This window comes from Bombina bombina, chromosome 4, assembly GCF_027579735.1.
Source record: "Bombina bombina isolate aBomBom1 chromosome 4, aBomBom1.pri, whole genome shotgun sequence".
Classification (NCBI taxonomy): domain Eukaryota; kingdom Metazoa; phylum Chordata; class Amphibia; order Anura; family Bombinatoridae; genus Bombina; species Bombina bombina.
Window position 1 is genome coordinate 1,058,624,522 of NC_069502.1, and position 19,171 is coordinate 1,058,643,692.

The following is a 19,171-nucleotide window of genomic DNA, read 5'->3' on the forward strand; positions in this document are numbered from 1 at the left end:
ATTGACCAGTGATTTATGCACTTTTGGTAAAAATTTAAATAAAGGTACTCTCTGATGTTCCACAAATACATATTCACTGATCTTATTAGACAAAATAGATTTTTCAACACCTAAATCTATAAGATGTCTTAGTTCATTTTTAAATGTTGGATTAAATGTGAGTTTTTTGTAAGTAACAGAATCATTTAACTGTCTATAAGCTTCATTTAAATATTGTTCTTTTCTCAAGACTACTATAGACCCTCCTTTATGAGAATTAAGAATCACTATGTCTGAATTGTTCTCCAATTAATTTAAACGCTCTTTACTATTTAAATTATTATAAGATGTTTTATTCTTAGAAACTTCTTCAGACAGAGTGATTAAATCCTGTTCCACAATAGAGTACTTTTCTTAACTTCCTTAATAGGTTGTTGTGCATTAGCCCCACTTATTGAGTTAGGCTCTATCTGTAATTCACACAAAGAAACAATGTCACAAAGTTCCCCAAAGTTACAATTTTAACTTAAAGTAGATGCTGGTCTGTGGTCAGAAATGGCAGGATCTACATCACCTGTGGATGCATTTAGATTTGTGAAATGCTTTTTCAACGCTATTTTCCTTACAAATTTGTTAGTGTCCAGAATAGTATCAAATAAATTAAAGTCCCTCGAAGGAGAAAAACCTAAACCTTTGGACAACACCAACTCTTCTTGATTGCTCAGCTGTATAGAAGATAAGTTTATTATTTTCAATTTTTGTTGTTTTTCTTTCTTTTGCAAGATGTACCGAGTCCACGATTCATCCTAACTTGTGGGATATTGTCCTTCCTGACAGGAAGTAGCAAAGAGAGCACCACAGCAGAGCTGTCTATATAGCTCCCCCCTTAACTCCACCCCCTCAGTCATTCTCTTTGCTGGCTCTAAGCAGGAAGGGTAAAGAGAAGAGGTGTTAAACTGTTAGTTTTATTTTATCTTCAATCAAGTGTTTGTTATTTTTAAATGGTACCGGTGTTGTACTATTTACTCTCAGGCAGGACATAGATGAAGATTTCTGCCTGGAGGATGATGATCTTAGCATTTGTAACTAAAGTCCACTGCTGTTCCCACAGAAGCTGAGGAGTACAGGAAAACTTCAGTGTGAGGAATGGTTTCTTGCTATACAGCAATGAGGTATGTTCAGTCATATTTTCTGCAGATACTGTGTTAACTCAGAAAGGCTGACAGTGTCCCCATTAGGGGAAGGGTAAGCAGTAATCCTAGTGTTATCAGAGGTTTTTACTAGCTTGCATAAAGGGTTAATTTTTTTGTGGGTACTCAGTTTGTTATCTGAATTTGGGACAAACGTTTTTGTGTTTTGGAGTAACATTTTCTGTTTTGTGGGACATTTGCTTGATTGTTCTTTGGGGTTGTTTATAACCCACAAGGCTTTCAGGCAGGGTTTGTTAGTTTTGTGTAGGCCCCAGCAACATCGAGTGAGGTGGGCGGGGCCTACATTTACAAGCAGCAAGCAACTTCTCCTGAGATCCTGATAGTCTTCTGAGGGACTAATTGAAGCTTTAAACCCCATATTATCGCTTCCTAAGGGCAGGTAGGGCCACATCAGAGCTGTGGCAAGGTGTTTTAGAGGGTTTTAACCGGTTTTAGACAATTATCAATCCGGTTTTTTCATTTGGGGGTCTATTGCTTTTTTACTTGTGGTGCAATCCTTCTAAAGCTTAGTGGGTACACTGTTAAAATTTCAGAATTTTTTAAGCAATTTTAACCTGTTTTGCAGTTTGTGTATGCCTTTTTTTCTCTTAAAGGTACAGTACCGTTTTTGCAAATTGTGTTTTTTTCATTAAATAAAGTGTTTTCCAAGCTTGCTTGCTTCATTACTAGCCTGTTAAACATGTCTGACACTGAGGAAACTCATTGTTCAATTTGTTTAGAAGCCATTGTGGAACCCCCTCTAAGAATGTGTCCCAATTGTACTGATATGTCTATAAATTGCAAACAGCATATTTTGACTTATAAGAATTTGGCATTAAATGATTCTCAGACAGAAGGAAATCAGGTTTCACCATCTAGTTCTCCCCAAGTGTCACAACTAGTTACGCCTGCACAAGCGACGCCAAGTACTTCTAGTGCATCTAATTCTTTCACCTTGCAAGATATGGCTTCAGTTATGAATACTACCCTCACAGAGGATTTATCTAAACTGCCAGGGTTGCAAGGGAAGCGCAGTAGCTCTGGGTTAAGAACAAATGCTGAGCCTTCTGACGCTTTAGTAGCCGTATCCGATATTTCCTCACAATGTTCTGAGGTAGGGATGAGGGATTTGCTGTCTGAGGGAGAGATTTCTGATTCAGGAAAGATGTTCCCTCAGACAGATTCAAATATGACGGCATTTAAATTTAAGCTAGAGCACCTCCTTTTATTGCTCAGGAAGGTTTTAGCTACTCTGGATGATTGTGACCCTATTGTCGTTCCAGAGAAATTGTGTAAAATGGACAAATATTCAGAGGATTTTGGATATTGTTACTAAGGAGTGGGATAGACCAGGTATTCCGTTCCCCCTCCTGTTTTTAAGAAAATGTTCCCCATTTCTGACACCATAAAGGACTCATGGCAGACGGTCCCTAAGGTGGAGGGAGCTATTTCTACTCTGGATAAGCATACAACTATACCTATTGAAGACAGTTGTGCTTTCATTGATCCTATGGATAAAAAGTTAGAGGGTCTCCTAAAGAAAATTTTTGTTCATCAGGGTTTTCTTCTTCAACCTATAGCGTGCATTGTTCCGGTAACCACTGCAGCTGCTTTTTGGTTTGCGGCTCTAGAAGAGGCTCTTCAGATGGAGAGCCCACTAGATGATATTTTGGACAGAATTAAGGCCCTTAAGTTGGCTAATTCTTTTATTACAGACGCCGTTATTCATCTTGCTAAGTTAGCGGCAAAGAATTCAGGTTTTGCCATTTTAGCATGAAGAGCATTATGGCTTAAGTCCTGGTCAGCTGATGTGTCATCTAAATCTAAGCTTTTGACCATCCCTTTCAAAGGTAAGACCCTATTCGGGCCTGCACTGAAAGAGATCATTTCAGACATCACTGGAGGGAATGGTCATGCCCTCCCTCAAGATAAGTCAAATAAGACAAGGACCAAACAAAATAATTTTCGTTCCTTTCGAAACTTCAAGGGTGGTCCCGTTTCCTCTTCCCCTGCTGCAAAGCAAGAGGGGAACTTTGCTCAATCCAAGCCAACCTGGAGAACTAACCAGGCTTCGAACAAGGGTAAACAGGCCAAAAATCCTGCTGCTGCCACTAAGACAGCATGAAGGGGTAGCCCCCGATCCGGGACCGGATCAAGTAGGGGGCAGACTTTCTCTCATTGCTCAGGCCTGGGCAAGAGACTTTCAGGACTCCTGGGCCGTAGAAATTGTAACCCAGGGATATCTCCTAGATTTCAAAGATTCTCCTCCAAGGGGGAGTTTCCATCTTTCTCAATTGTCTGTAAACTAGACAAAAAGAGAGGCGTTCTTACGCTGTGTAGAAGACCTTTTTACCATGGGAGTGATCTGCCCAGTTCCGAAAACAGAACAGGGGCAAGGTTTCTACTCCAATCTGTTTGTGGTTCCCAAAAAAGAGGGAACCTTCAGACCAATTCTAGATCTCAAGATCCTAAACCAATTCGTAAGAGTTCCATCCTTCAAGATGGAGACCATTCGGACTATTTTACCAATGATCCAGGAGGGTCAATATATGACTACCATGGATCTAAAGGATGCGTATCTACACATTCCTATCCACAAAGATCATCACCAGTTCCTCAGGTTTGCCTTTCTGGACAGGCATTACCAGTTTGTGGCTCTTCTCTTCGGGTTGGCCATGGCGCCAAGAATCTTCACAAAGGTGCTAGGGTCCCTTCTGGCGGTCCTAAGGCCGAGGGGCATAGCAGTGGCGCCTTATCTAGACGACATCTTAATTCAAGCGTCGACTTTCCAACTTGCCAAGTCTCACATGGACTTAGAGTTGACCTTTCTAAGATCTCATGGGTAGAAGGTGAACATGGAAAAGAGTTCTTTTATTCCTCTCACAAGAGTTCCATTCCTGGGAACTCTGATAGTTTCGGTGGACATTAAAATATTTCTGACGGAGGTCAGGAAATCAAAGATTTTAACCACCAGCCGAGCTCTTCATTCCATTCCTTGGCCGTCAGTGGCTCAGTGTATGGAGGTAATAAGACTTATGGTAGCGGCAATGGACATAGTTCCGTTTGCTCGCTTGCATCTCAGACCACTGCAACTATGCATGCTCAAACAGTGGAATGGGGATTATGCAGATTTATCTCCTCAGATAAATCTGGATCAAGAGACCAGAGACTCTCTTCTTTGGTGGTTGTCACAGGATCACCTGTCCAGGGGAATGTGTTTCCGCAGGCCAGCGTGGGTTATTGTGACGACGGACGCCAGCCTACTGGGCTAGGGTGCAGTCTGGAATTCCCGGAAAGCACAGGGTTTGTGGACTCAGGAGGAGGCCCTCCTACCGATAAATATTCTGGAATTAAGAGCGATATTCAATGCTCTTCAGGTGTGGCCTCAGCTGGCTTCGGCCGGATTCATCAGGTTTCAGTCGGACAGCATCACGACTGTAGCTTATATCAATCATCAGGGGGGAACAAGGAGTTCCTTGGCGATGATAGAAGTTTCCAGGATAATCCGATGGGCAGAGACTCACTCTTGCCATCTATCAGCGATCTATATCCCAGGGGTGGAGAACTGGGAGGCAGATTTTCTAAGTCGTCAGACTTTTCATCCGGGGGAGTGGGAGCTCCATCCGGAGGTGTTTGCTCAACTGGTTCAGCTATGGGGCACACCAGATGGCGTCTCATCAGAACGCCAAACTTCCTTGTTACGGATCCAGGTCAAGGGATCCTCAGGCAGTACTGATAGATGCTCTAGCAGTACCCTGGTCATTTAACCTGGCTTATGTGTTTCCACCATTCCCTCTCCTTCTGCGTCTGATTGCCAGAATCAAACAGGAGAGAGCTTTGGTGATTTTGATAGCGCCTGCATGGCCACGCAGGACTTGGTATGCAGACCTGGTGGACATGTCATCTCTGCCACCATGGACTCTGCCACTGAGACGGGACCTTTTGATTCAAGGTCCATTCAAGCATCCAAATCTAATTTCTCTGCAACTAACTGCTTGGAGATTGAACGCTTGATTTTATCAAAGCGGGGTTTCTCTGAGTCGGTCATAGATACCTTGATTCAGGCTCGAAAGCCTGTCACCAGGAAGATCTATCATAAGATATGGCGTAAATATCTTTTTTGGTGTGAATCCAAAGGCTACTCATGGAGTAAGATCAGGATTCCTAGGATTTTGTCTTTTCTCCAAGAAGGATTGGAGAAAGGATTGTCCGCTAGTTCCTTAAAGGGACAGATATCTGCTTTGTCTATTCTGTTGCACAAGCGTCTGGCAGATGTCCCAGACATTCAAGCTTTTTGTCAGGCTTTAGTTAGAATTAAGCCTGTGTTTAAACCTGTTGCTCCGCCATGGAGTCTCAATTTAGTTCTTAAAGTTCTTCAAGGGGTTCCATTTGAACCCATGTATTCCATAGATATTAAGCTTCTATCTTTTAAAGTTCTGTTTCTAGTTGCTATCTCTTCAGCTCAAAGAGTTTCTGAACTATCTGCATTACAATATGACTCGCCTTATCTTGTTTTCCATGCTGATAAGGTGGTTTTGCGTACCAAACCTGGGTTCCTCCCTAAGGTTGTTTCTAACAGGAATATCAATCAGGAAATTGTTGTTCCTTCTCTGTGTCCTAATCCTTCTTCTTAGAAGGACCGTCTGTAGCACAACTTGGACGTGGTTCGTGCCTTGAGGGGTTTTTTTTTGCAGGCAACCAAAGATTTTCGCCAATCATCTTCTTTGTTTGTTGTCTATGCTGGAAAGCGTAGAGGTCAAAAGGCTACGGCTACCTCTCTTTTCCTTTTGGCTGAAAAGCATCATCCGTTTGGCTTATGAGACTGCTGGACAGCAGCCTCCTGAAAGAATTACAGCTCACTCCACTAGAGCGGTGGCTTCCACATGGGCTTTTAAAAATAATGCTACTGTTGAACAGATTTGTAAGGCTGCGACTTGGTCTTCGCTTCATACCTTTTCCAAATTTGATACTTTTGCTTCTTTGGAGGCTAATTTTGGGATAATGGTTTTGCAAGCAGTGGTGCCTTCCGTTTAGGTTCCTATCTTGTCCCTCCCTTCATCCGTGTCCTAAAGCTTTGGTATTGGTATCCCACAAATTAGGATGAATCCGTGGACTCGGTACATCTTGCAAAAGAAAATAGAATTTATGCTTACCTGATAAATTTCTTTCTTTTGCGATGTACCGAGTCCATGGCCCGCCCTGTCCATTCAAGACAGATAGTATTTTTTATGTAAACTTCAGTCACTTTTGCACCTTATAGTTTCTCCTTTTCTTCATTGGCCTTTGGTCGAATGACTGGGGGGTGGAGTTAAGGGGGGAGCTATATAGACAGCTCTGCTGTGGTGCTCTCTTTGCTACTTCCTGTCAGGAAGGACAATATCGCACAAGTTAGGATGAATCCGTGGACTCGGTCCATCGCAAAAGAAAGAAATTTATCATTGGGTCCTTCGACTTGGGTATCTTGGGGTTTGTACTTCCATTGTACTCCTGTGCACCTCTTGAATTTCTGGAGCTTTCTCTTTTTCTTTAATTTTGTTGTATGCCCCGTTTTTGGCCTTGCCCCTAAATCTTTGGGGGAATACTCTTCTGTTCTTTTTGGTGTAGAAGTAGTGGGGATATCATCTGTCAGATTTAATTCTGATTTTTCACCTCCATCTGTTGTAGTGCTTTCAAAGCTAGTAAAGGTTACTTTCTTTGGTGTAGTCTTGCTGTTATTAATCTTCTTTTCATTTTTAACATAGTTCTTTTTCTTGTCTGTATTCCAATTATAGACTACCCCCAATTCATAGTCTTTAGAATCTCTCTCTTTTTTTTAAAATTTGAAATCAGACAATTCAATATTCAATTTATCCATTGTTTCATCTAGCTGATTTTGAAAAGGTATTCATTTCTCATCATCCTTAAATTCTTTAAGTTGTTCTTTAATCAATTCTATTTCAGCAAGAATTAAATCTCTTTGTTCTTTCTTAAATTTGACTAGTTTCCCCATCAAAATTAGTGAACAGTCTGTAAGTGTTTCGTTCCAGCCTGTCATAAAGTCAGGATATTCCTTATAAACTACAGGGAATTGGGGCATCCGGGCGGCGGCCATCTTGCAGGTCGCATTGAGCTTCAGCTCTTCAAGTTCTCTCTATTGTTTCTCAGCTTAACAGTACATTTTTGGCAATACCTTGCTCAAAATAGTTGAGAGGCTTGCCTGAAGAGGTCCGCATTCCAGATTTAGGGTTTTGGATAGCGACTGGGCTTACACGCCCTCAGTACCGGACTTTACATTGTGAGGCCTTCCCCTGTAATAGAAGCCTCAGCCTGCCCCCACAACTAGCTGTGCCTTAAGTGCGCAGTCTTAACCTACTATGGCTGTAACCCAAGAGGACATCCTTTCAACTATTCAACAATGCCTAGAGGAGTTTGAGCTAAAGATGGCGGCCAAGTTTGAAAACTTTTCATGTCTTGCCAAGACTTCGGTGACACAGTGTAATACTCTCAGAGCGGAAGAAGAGGAAGACGCCATCACACCTACACTAGGAGTGCACCTACCTATATGTCCCGGGCAAACAACGGCAGAAGACCACCTGGAACCTGACTCACCGGACTCTTGTGTCAGCCCTTACATGCTATGCAACGGCCCTGAGTGGGGGGGCGGGACCGGCCCTCTATTCTGGGAGGATAGGCCCTTACACAAGGGAGAAGGGGCTTACATTGTAGACGCTGCCCTGAATCTATGCCGGGAGTCACGGGGATCATCACCCGAACGGGACATCACCCTCTACGGGGCCCTGCGCAGCAGAGAAAATGTCTATTAGAAATGCAGCCCTTTCAGTCGCAGCGGTTTGTCTGCTTGCGCTACCTGCTTCAACGGTGAGAGATACACTACCTTGCTTCACTCGATGGGGCCAGGAGTTACTGGGGATCACATTTAGCTTGGAAGGTCCCCGAGATAAGCAAGTCAGCACCCCAAAAGAACTGGTGTCGGCTAAGAGACTGAATGCATAAATTGGTATACTGACGGCTTCCAGCATCAGGAGTTATCATCTTGCCTAGACACGGACATTTGCAATTTCTCAGAGAAGTGTACTTATAATTGCTCCCACTGTAAGATATACACCCTGCCCTCGTGTTAGCGAGATATAACCCATGATTATTTATGCCAGCATTTTTAGGTCCCAGTTCTGTGCATATTACTGTTATTTTTAGTGACGGATGTTCATGTCTGGGAAGTGCATATGATGAGGGTCTATTTCCTAAATGTTTATAGTTGTTCCCTTTTTATGTGTTTATCTCACTGTCTATAACCTATAGCTGCAAGCAGCTACTAGCAGCGTCCCATACGATAGATGAAACTCCTTGGTTAGGTTATATGTTCCTAATATTATACAGTCACCTCTCCTGCTTCTCTATTTCTCAGTATGTCTGACACTCTGAAGCTCTTTCACTTTATGCAACCTTTTTGGTTCTTTTTTTGTTTGGGCTTGGCTGCTTTGTATTACCTTTAAGATAATGTACCCTCATTTAACAGTCTTACCCATACCTATCCTTCTCATATCACTGCAAAACACTGCCGTTGGTTTACACCTCTAGCCTAACATATAACATAAGCATACCCCTCACCTACTCTAGTCCTATGGCCATATTAACCTGCAGAGAGGGTGCAATTGTGACCTACTTTTCACTATACAACAAAAATAATAATTGAGGTTTACAATTTGTTATTCTATCTGTATTATATCTTCATATCCTCTGTCAGTTATGACTGATTTGCGTTGAAATTAATTAAAAAAAAAAAAACTGAGGTTTGGCTGCTGAGACCCAAAAGTGGTCTCTTAGAGTAGACACCCCCTATACTATTATTAATAATTACTGTTGGGGTCCAAAAGCGACCTCCCTGAGCCATTTGGAAGTGTACAGTACATAAGGCAAACCATATATACAGTACTCTTTGCTCTTTGTTACCCCTGATAAGTATAGATTGTATAACTTTATCATTTTACAAACTGAGTCCTGTATTTTATTATTGCTGTGTACTCAGGTATTCATATAATATGTATGCCTTTTCATGTGTTTATGTCGAACCTCAAATAAAAAAATAAAATAAAAAAAAATGCAGGGAATTTTTTTTACTCTCAGGCTTCTTGGGATTTTTTTCTCATCTATATAATGTTCCAGAAATTCAATGTCCCACCATAATTTTAATTCTTTAATGTGGGTCTTTTCCTTCTTAGCATATAGTGTTTCCAATCCAACTTATTTTGAACAGACTGTTGCTGTGCCCTTAATTAATTTCTCAAAAATTTCTCTCCTGTTTTTATCACATGAAGCAGCCATGTTGTTTGTATTTACTATGTGGGAATCTAAATAAATAAAGTGAAGTTTACATACAATTCCTCTGTTTAGTGGAGATTATTGCAATCATTGAAAAGAACACCTGTATTTATCACAGAGTTTTTCAAATGTAACTTCTCACAAATTTATCAAATATATAAACACCCGTGACTCACAACTTACTCTGAGCTACACACATTGCGGCAGTCACTGTGTTATAAATACCCCACAAAGTACTTTTGAATTCAGTTATATTGCAAAATTTCGGCTTACCCCTCCTCTGTCACGGCCCTTAGTAAGAAAGAAGTATTTTGGATCTATACATTAAAAACAGGACATCCACTGGGAATTAATAAAACCAGCGATGTTAAATTGTTTATAGATTATAATTAGTTTTCCTATCTAAACTGAAGCCTACATTTACTCTATATGGGTTTGTTACTAACATTGTTTTTCCTGTTTAAAAATAGTAGTATCTATATTTAAGATTGCAAAATATTTAGTTTGAGGAGGCATTTTATAATTAATATTGTTTACATTCAATTTTTTATACAAGGTTATTATATATTTGTCTTCTTTGTTATAAATATATAAATGCGGTATTAACAATATGCCATCGATCTAGATACTGAACACCAGTATTAATTCATAGTGTATACAAGTGTTTCCATTCTAAACTTTTTCTATGTTTATTATAATCTTTTTTTTTAAAAAAAAGTTTGTATAGATTGATGTTAATTTGTATCTTTGGCAGTTTAATGTAGTATTACTATGCTTTTTAAATTGCTAGTGGAGTAACTCATTTAAATCTGTGAACAGCTGAGACAGAATTCTGTCATTTCATTGGCTCAGGTAGACAGCTCCACAGGCAATTTAATACCTTCAATCTCACCTGTATTTTAGCTCTGAGGAAGTGCCGCAAGGCAGGAAACGCGTCAGCAGCAGTTCTGTGTGCTGTGCCCTATTGCTCTTTTAAACTTTGCACAATAAATTGGATGTTTTAAATTATATTTCATCTCCTGTTTGATGCTTTTGGATTTCGCTATCTTTTGTTTCTATTTATATGTTTATATGTGTGTTTATATGTATTTATAGGTGTATATATGTATTTACAGGCATATATATATATATATATATATATATATATATATATTTATATATACACATATAAACACAAATACATATGTTCATTCATATATATATATATATATATATATATATATATATATATATATATACATACAGTATATATAAGTGCATTGGAGCACTTTGCAGTTAAAGGGATACTAAACCCACATTTTTTCTTTCATGATTCAAATAGAGCATGCAATTTTAAGCAACTTTCTAGTTTACTCCTATTATACATTTTTCTTTGTTCTCTTGCTATCTTTATTTGAAAAAGCGGGAATGTTAAGCTTAGAAGCCAGCCCATTTTAGGTTCACCACCCTGGACTGCGTTTGCTTATTGGTGGCTACATTTAGCCACCAATAAGCAAGTTTAAAAAGGGGGCTCCATTTATCAATCCGCAGAAATTGCTTTGGAGCTTTTGCAGGGCAGGCTCGCTGATGCAAACCTACTTATCTCAGGTTAACAAGTAGTGGTCATCCAACAGCAACCTCTTACTATCTCCATCCTCCAATCACGGCTTCCCCCCTGGGGAATCATTGCCTGAGAGAACGCCGTGATTGGAGGAAGCCAGATTCGTCATTGCTGACCTATGAAGTGACGAGCGGCAGGAGGGGAAATCACTTTCTCTTTAAGAAAGAAAGGTAAGTATTTTAACAAAACAGGTGAAATGTAAACTTTCATGAATGAAAGTGCCCCTGTTTTTATTAGTATTTTTAAAAACCGGGCACTCATTCTTGAAAGTTGACATTCACTTTAAGTCTCAATTTCTGTTATATCAAGTCACTAACCAGCATTAGAAAGCAACTATAATACAATCAGAACATATGTCCATGAAACTATATGCTCGCTACATTTCCTATATAAGTTATTGTAAATTGAGCAATCATAGCCATGGAATCCTGATTTGCTGCAGCTGGTGAAAAAAAAAAAGTGTAAACAAGAGAATACTTTCCACCTCTCCCTCTGTAAATCATTTTTAATGTTTCACCTATGAGTTAGAAATGTTCTCCTTTAATGGTTTATAGTTGAATTTTCTACCTACCATGTACATTATAAATGCTATACATTCCTGTTTAAGAAATAATTTACATGAAATGAATGTTATGAAACTATTTTCCTTTTATGTACCCTTTGTTTAATTTAGTAATTCTGTTTTCATTTTGTTTCCTAAAGAATCCATCCCAAGTTTAATGCACCTTTGTCGTCTTGAAATACGATTCTGCTTCAAAAGTGAACAATTGCGGTCCGATTCACTAATCCACCAGTTGCCACTTCCTTCGTGTCTCCAAGATTTTCTGCTGTATTTTGAAGTGCTAGATATGTATGGTATTAACCACAGAGATAATTGTGAAGAGGGGGAGTTGGGGAATAATATCCAACTAAGTGAATAAAGTATCATTGTATGTTGAATTTGAAGACCTTTTCTACATTTATATCTAGTAAATGTCTACAAAACAAATTGTGATCTTGTTTGATGATTTAAATAATATAACAATATAAACATACTTTTTATGTAATATACCTAGTTTAAATATAAATAACATTCATTAAGCTCATTGAAAATATTGTTGTGTATAAGCTTGTCTGTAAGAATACATTTTTGTACTTTGGAATATATGAATTGTTTTTTAAATACATGGGCTTTATTTCCATTAAAAAAAAATTGAACTCATGATGATCAACTCATAAAGCCATTGTTTATACCGTACTTCGAATCAAAAATAGTTAATCTTAAGTATTTTCTCCCTTAACTCTAAACACTTGGGGGCGGATTTATCAAGGGCCGAATAGCCTCTGTTGCCCCTGTTTCCACCGCCGGAAACAGCAGTTAAAACCTCTGCTCCTTAACTGGTCCGCCTGCTCTGAGGCTGCGGACATCAATCCGCCCGATCTCATACGATCGGGCTGATTAACTCCCCCTGCTAGCGGCTGATGGCTGCGAATCTGCAGGGGGCGGCATTGCACAAGCAGTTCACAAGAACTGCTTGGGCAATGATAAATGCTGACAGCGAAAGCTGTCGGCATGCATCGATGTCTGTAGGACATGATCCGCTGAGCGGATCATGTCGGACAGACCGATGATAAATTGACCCCTTGTTCTCTACTTTTAAATCTACTCTACACTCTGTCCATACATAATATGTATGCCTTTTCATGTGTTTATGTCGAACCTCAAATAAAAAAATAAAATAAAAAAAAATGCAGGGAATTTTTTTTACTCTCAGGCTTCTTGGGATTTTTTTCTCATCTATATAATGTTCCAGAAATTCAATGTCCCACCATAATTTTAATTCTTTAATGTGGGTCTTTTCCTTCTTAGCATATAGTGTTTCCAATCCAACTTATTTTGAACAGACTGTTGCTGTGCCCTTAATTAATTTCTCAAAAATTTCTCTCCTGTTTTTATCACATGAAGCAGCCATGTTGTTTGTATTTACTATGTGGGAATCTAAATAAATAAAGTGAAGTTTACATACAATTCCTCTGTTTAGTGGAGATTATTGCAATCATTGAAAAGAACACCTGTATTTATCACAGAGTTTTTCAAATGTAACTTCTCACAAATTTATCAAATATATAAACACCCGTGACTCACAACTTACTCTGAGCTACACACATTGCGGCAGTCACTGTGTTATAAATACCCCACAAAGTACTTTTGAATTCAGTTATATTGCAAAATTTCGGCTTACCCCTCCTCTGTCACGGCCCTTAGTAAGAAAGAAGTATTTTGGATCTATACATTAAAAACAGGACATCCACTGGGAATTAATAAAACCAGCGATGTTAAATTGTTTATAGATTATAATTAGTTTTCCTATCTAAACTGAAGCCTACATTTACTCTATATGGGTTTGTTACTAACATTGTTTTTCCTGTTTAAAAATAGTAGTATCTATATTTAAGATTGCAAAATATTTAGTTTGAGGAGGCATTTTATAATTAATATTGTTTACATTCAATTTTTTATACAAGGTTATTATATATTTGTCTTCTTTGTTATAAATATATAAATGCGGTATTAACAATATGCCATCGATCTAGATACTGAACACCAGTATTAATTCATAGTGTATACAAGTGTTTCCATTCTAAACTTTTTCTATGTTTATTATAATCTTTTTTTTTAAAAAAAAGTTTGTATAGATTGATGTTAATTTGTATCTTTGGCAGTTTAATGTAGTATTACTATGCTTTTTAAATTGCTAGTGGAGTAACTCATTTAAATCTGTGAACAGCTGAGACAGAATTCTGTCATTTCATTGGCTCAGGTAGACAGCTCCACAGGCAATTTAATACCTTCAATCTCACCTGTATTTTAGCTCTGAGGAAGTGCCGCAAGGCAGGAAACGCGTCAGCAGCAGTTCTGTGTGCTGTGCCCTATTGCTCTTTTAAACTTTGCACAATAAATTGGATGTTTTAAATTATATTTCATCTCCTGTTTGATGCTTTTGGATTTCGCTATCTTTTGTTTCTATTTATATGTTTATATGTGTGTTTATATGTATTTATAGGTGTATATATGTATTTACAGGCATATATATATATATATATATATATATATATATATATTTATATATACACATATAAACACAAATACATATGTTCATTCATATATATATATATATATATATATATATATATATATATATATATATATACATACAGTATATATAAGTGCATTGGAGCACTTTGCAGTTAAAGGGATACTAAACCCACATTTTTTCTTTCATGATTCAAATAGAGCATGCAATTTTAAGCAACTTTCTAGTTTACTCCTATTATACATTTTTCTTTGTTCTCTTGCTATCTTTATTTGAAAAAGCGGGAATGTTAAGCTTAGAAGCCAGCCCATTTTAGGTTCACCACCCTGGACTGCGTTTGCTTATTGGTGGCTACATTTAGCCACCAATAAGCAAGTTTAAAAAGGGGGCTCCATTTATCAATCCGCAGAAATTGCTTTGGAGCTTTTGCAGGGCAGGCTCGCTGATGCAAACCTACTTATCTCAGGTTAACAAGTAGTGGTCATCCAACAGCAACCTCTTACTATCTCCATCCTCCAATCACGGCTTCCCCCCTGGGGAATCATTGCCTGAGAGAACGCCGTGATTGGAGGAAGCCAGATTCGTCATTGCTGACCTATGAAGTGACGAGCGGCAGGAGGGGAAATCACTTTCTCTTTAAGAAAGAAAGGTAAGTATTTTAACAAAACAGGTGAAATGTAAACTTTCATGAATGAAAGTGCCCCTGTTTTTATTAGTATTTTTAAAAACCGGGCACTCATTCTTGAAAGTTGACATTCACTTTAAGTCTCAATTTCTGTTATATCAAGTCACTAACCAGCATTAGAAAGCAACTATAATACAATCAGAACATATGTCCATGAAACTATATGCTCGCTACATTTCCTATATAAGTTATTGTAAATTGAGCAATCATAGCCATGGAATCCTGATTTGCTGCAGCTGGTGAAAAAAAAAAAGTGTAAACAAGAGAATACTTTCCACCTCTCCCTCTGTAAATCATTTTTAATGTTTCACCTATGAGTTAGAAATGTTCTCCTTTAATGGTTTATAGTTGAATTTTCTACCTACCATGTACATTATAAATGCTATACATTCCTGTTTAAGAAATAATTTACATGAAATGAATGTTATGAAACTATTTTCCTTTTATGTACCCTTTGTTTAATTTAGTAATTCTGTTTTCATTTTGTTTCCTAAAGAATCCATCCCAAGTTTAATGCACCTTTGTCGTCTTGAAATACGATTCTGCTTCAAAAGTGAACAATTGCGGTCCGATTCACTAATCCACCAGTTGCCACTTCCTTCGTGTCTCCAAGATTTTCTGCTGTATTTTGAAGTGCTAGATATGTATGGTATTAACCACAGAGATAATTGTGAAGAGGGGGAGTTGGGGAATAATATCCAACTAAGTGAATAAAGTATCATTGTATGTTGAATTTGAAGACCTTTTCTACATTTATATCTAGTAAATGTCTACAAAACAAATTGTGATCTTGTTTGATGATTTAAATAATATAACAATATAAACATACTTTTTATGTAATATACCTAGTTTAAATATAAATAACATTCATTAAGCTCATTGAAAATATTGTTGTGTATAAGCTTGTCTGTAAGAATACATTTTTGTACTTTGGAATATATGAATTGTTTTTTAAATACATGGGCTTTATTTCCATTAAAAAAAAATTGAACTCATGATGATCAACTCATAAAGCCATTGTTTATACCGTACTTCGAATCAAAAATAGTTAATCTTAAGTATTTTCTCCCTTAACTCTAAACACTTGGGGGCGGATTTATCAAGGGCCGAATAGCCTCTGTTGCCCCTGTTTCCACCGCCGGAAACAGCAGTTAAAACCTCTGCTCCTTAACTGGTCCGCCTGCTCTGAGGCTGCGGACATCAATCCGCCCGATCTCATACGATCGGGCTGATTAACTCCCCCTGCTAGCGGCTGATGGCTGCGAATCTGCAGGGGGCGGCATTGCACAAGCAGTTCACAAGAACTGCTTGGGCAATGATAAATGCTGACAGCGAAAGCTGTCGGCATGCATCGATGTCTGTAGGACATGATCCGCTGAGCGGATCATGTCGGACAGACCGATGATAAATCGACCCCTTGTTCTCTACTTTTAAATCTACTCTACACTCTGTCCTACCTTTCTTTTATTGCCTTAAATAGGCAAAAATAATTTTGAACACCCTACAATGGTGAACATTCTCTGCTTCTAATTTGTTTGTGCATTACTCTGAGAATCGTAAAGGACAGACAACTACTAAGGTAGCATTTGCATCTTGGCTTAAACAGGTGATTCACAAGGCTTACTTGGTGGCAGGTAAGTTGCCTCCTAAACGTATTACAGTTCACTCTACCAGAGCAGTGGCAACATTGTGGGCCTTTAAGAATGATGCAAATTTGCAAAGCTGCCACATGGTCCTCCTTACATACTTTCCGAAATGTTATCGTTTTCATGTCTTTGCTTCTTCGTAAGCAGCTTTTGGCAGGAAAGACCTTCACAATGCTGTGTCAGCTAAATATGAACTGTCAGAGAAAGTATTTTTCCGCCCGGTCTCTAACATAGACCATCGACTTGGGTATTAATCCAATATGTTATGGAGGACTGTGGAACATCATCTTTTAATAAAGAAAACAAAATGTATGCTTACCTGATAAATTATTTTCTTTACGAATGATGATGCTCCACAGGCGACAGTTCTAATGACACCTCTATAGACCTTGCTTTGCCTTTCCTACCTTTCTTTCCTATTCTCTCTGTTAAATATGAGTTGCAACTAGAGGTAGAACCTCAAAAAAAGAATGTCTTTCTCTTGTAAGGTGTATCCAGTCCACGGATCATCCATTACTTGTGGGATATTCTCTTTCCCAACAGGAAGCTGCAAGAGGATCACCCACAGCAGAGCTGTCTATATAGCTCCTCCTCTAACTGCCACTACCAGTCATTCTCTTGCAGCTCTCGACAAGAAAGGAAGTAGCTAGAGAGATGTGGTGTTTTTATTTAGTTTATCTTCAAGCAAAAGTTTGTTATTTTCAAATGGTACCGGAGTTGTACTATTTTAGCCTCAGGCAGAAAGTAGAAGAAGAGTCTGCCTGTGGTTTTTGATGATCTTAGCAGGTTGTAACTAAGATCCATTGCTGTTCTCACACATAACTGAAGCGAGATGTAACTTCAGCTGGGGGAATGGCGTGCAGGGTCTCCTGCTATGAGGTATGTGCAGTTTAAATTTTTCTAGAGAAATGATTTTGCTAGAAAATGCTGTTAATACCGGATTTATTTAAGGTAAGCCTGATTACAGTGATTTAATACTGACTAGTATCATGCTTGCTGTAAAAGGTAATATTCTTATTACTTTCTCACATTTCTGAAAAATAAAATGTTTGCTGGAAGTGTTTAAATGTTTTTTTTATACATATTGGTGATAAAACTTTATTGGGGCCCAGTTTTTTCCACATGGCTGGCTAGATTTTGCCTAGGGATAGTTTTGTTAGGCCCTCTCACTGTGAATACAGGTTGGGAGGGGCCTATTTTCACGCCTAAATGCGCATTAGATTTTGCAGCTTGAGACATCCAGTTTCCCTGAAGGAGTCCCCTGAACACTTAGGACCTCTCTAAAGGGTTTTTGTGCCTTTCAAAGTCGTTATATGGGCAGGTAGGGCCACAGCAGAGCTGTGGCAGTTTGTTGTGACTGTTGAAAAACGTTTATATCATTTTTTTGATCCGGTTTTGAAACTAAGGGGTTAATCATCCATTTGCAAGTGGGTGCAATGCTCTGTTAGTCTATTATACACACTGTAAAAATTTGTAAGATTTACTGCTTTTTATCACTGTTTTTCAATTTCTGACAAAATTTGTTTTTCTTAAAGGCACAGTACCGTTTTTATTTTTTGCTTGTTTACATTTATCAAAGTGTTTTCCAAGCTTGCTGGTCTCATTGCTAGTCTGTTTAAACATGTCTGACATAGAGGAAACTCCTTGTTCATTATGTTTAGAAGCCATTGTGGAACCCACTCTTAGAATGTGTACCAAATGTACTGATTTTACTTTGTTATAAAGATCATATTCTGTCTTTAAAAAACTGACAAGGGGGAATTTATGCCTACTAACTCGCCTCACATGTCAGAACCTTTGACTCCCGCTCAAGGGACTCCCGCTCAAGAGGCGCCAAGTACATCTAGCGCGCCCATGGCGTTTACTTTACAAGACATGGCAGCAGTTATGGATCATACCCATACAGCGGTATTGTCCAAACTATCAGGGTTACAAGGAAAGCGAGACAGCTCTGGGGCTAGAAAAAATATAGAGCACTCTGACACTTTAGTAGCTATGTCTGATATCCCCTCACAATATGCAGAAGCTGAGACAGGAGAGATTCTTTCTGTGGGTGATTTTTCTGACTCAAGGAAGATCCTTCAACCTGATTCTGATATGTCAACATTTAAATTTAAGCTTGAACACCTCCGCGTGTTGCTCAGGGAGGTTTTAGCTACTCTGGATGATTGTGACACCATTATAGTGCCAGAGAAATTGTGTAGATTGGATAAATACTATGCAGTGCCTGTTTACACTGATGTTTTTCCAATACATAAAAGGTTTTCAGAAATTATTACTAAGGAATGGGATAGACCAGGCGTACCGTTCTCTCCCCCTCCTATTTTTAAGAAAATGTTTCCAATAGATGCCCCTACACGGGACTTATTGCAAACGGTCCCTAAGGTTGAGGGAGCAGTTTCTACCCTAGCTAAGCGTACAACTATCCCCGTCGAGGACAGTTGTGCTTTCCTAGATCCAATGTATAAAAAGTTAGAGGGTTACCTTATTCAACAAGGTTTTATTCTCCAGCCTCTTGCATGCATTGCCCCGGTCACTGCTGCTGCGGCATTCTGGTTTGAGTCTCTGGAAGAGACCTTACAGGTAGAAACTCCATTGGATGATATACTTGACAAGCTTAAAGCGCTTAAGCTAGCCAATTTATTTGTTTCTGACGCCGTTCATTTAACTAAACTAAC

The 19,171-nt window shown here is 38.7% G+C and overlaps 1 protein-coding gene across 1 annotated transcript in view; it reads left to right on the plus strand.

The window, feature by feature from the left end:
* Positions 1–14,045, plus strand: part of ASB3 (ankyrin repeat and SOCS box containing 3) — a 623,585-nt gene extending 609,540 nt beyond the window's left edge. The window contains exon 9 of the mRNA XM_053712695.1: positions 11,791–14,045. Within this exon, the coding sequence (XP_053568670.1) occupies positions 11,791–12,008 (218 nt within the window). The 3' untranslated portion in view covers positions 12,009–14,045. The remainder of the gene's footprint in view (positions 1–11,790) is intronic.
* Positions 14,046–19,171: the final 5,126 nt, after the last annotated feature.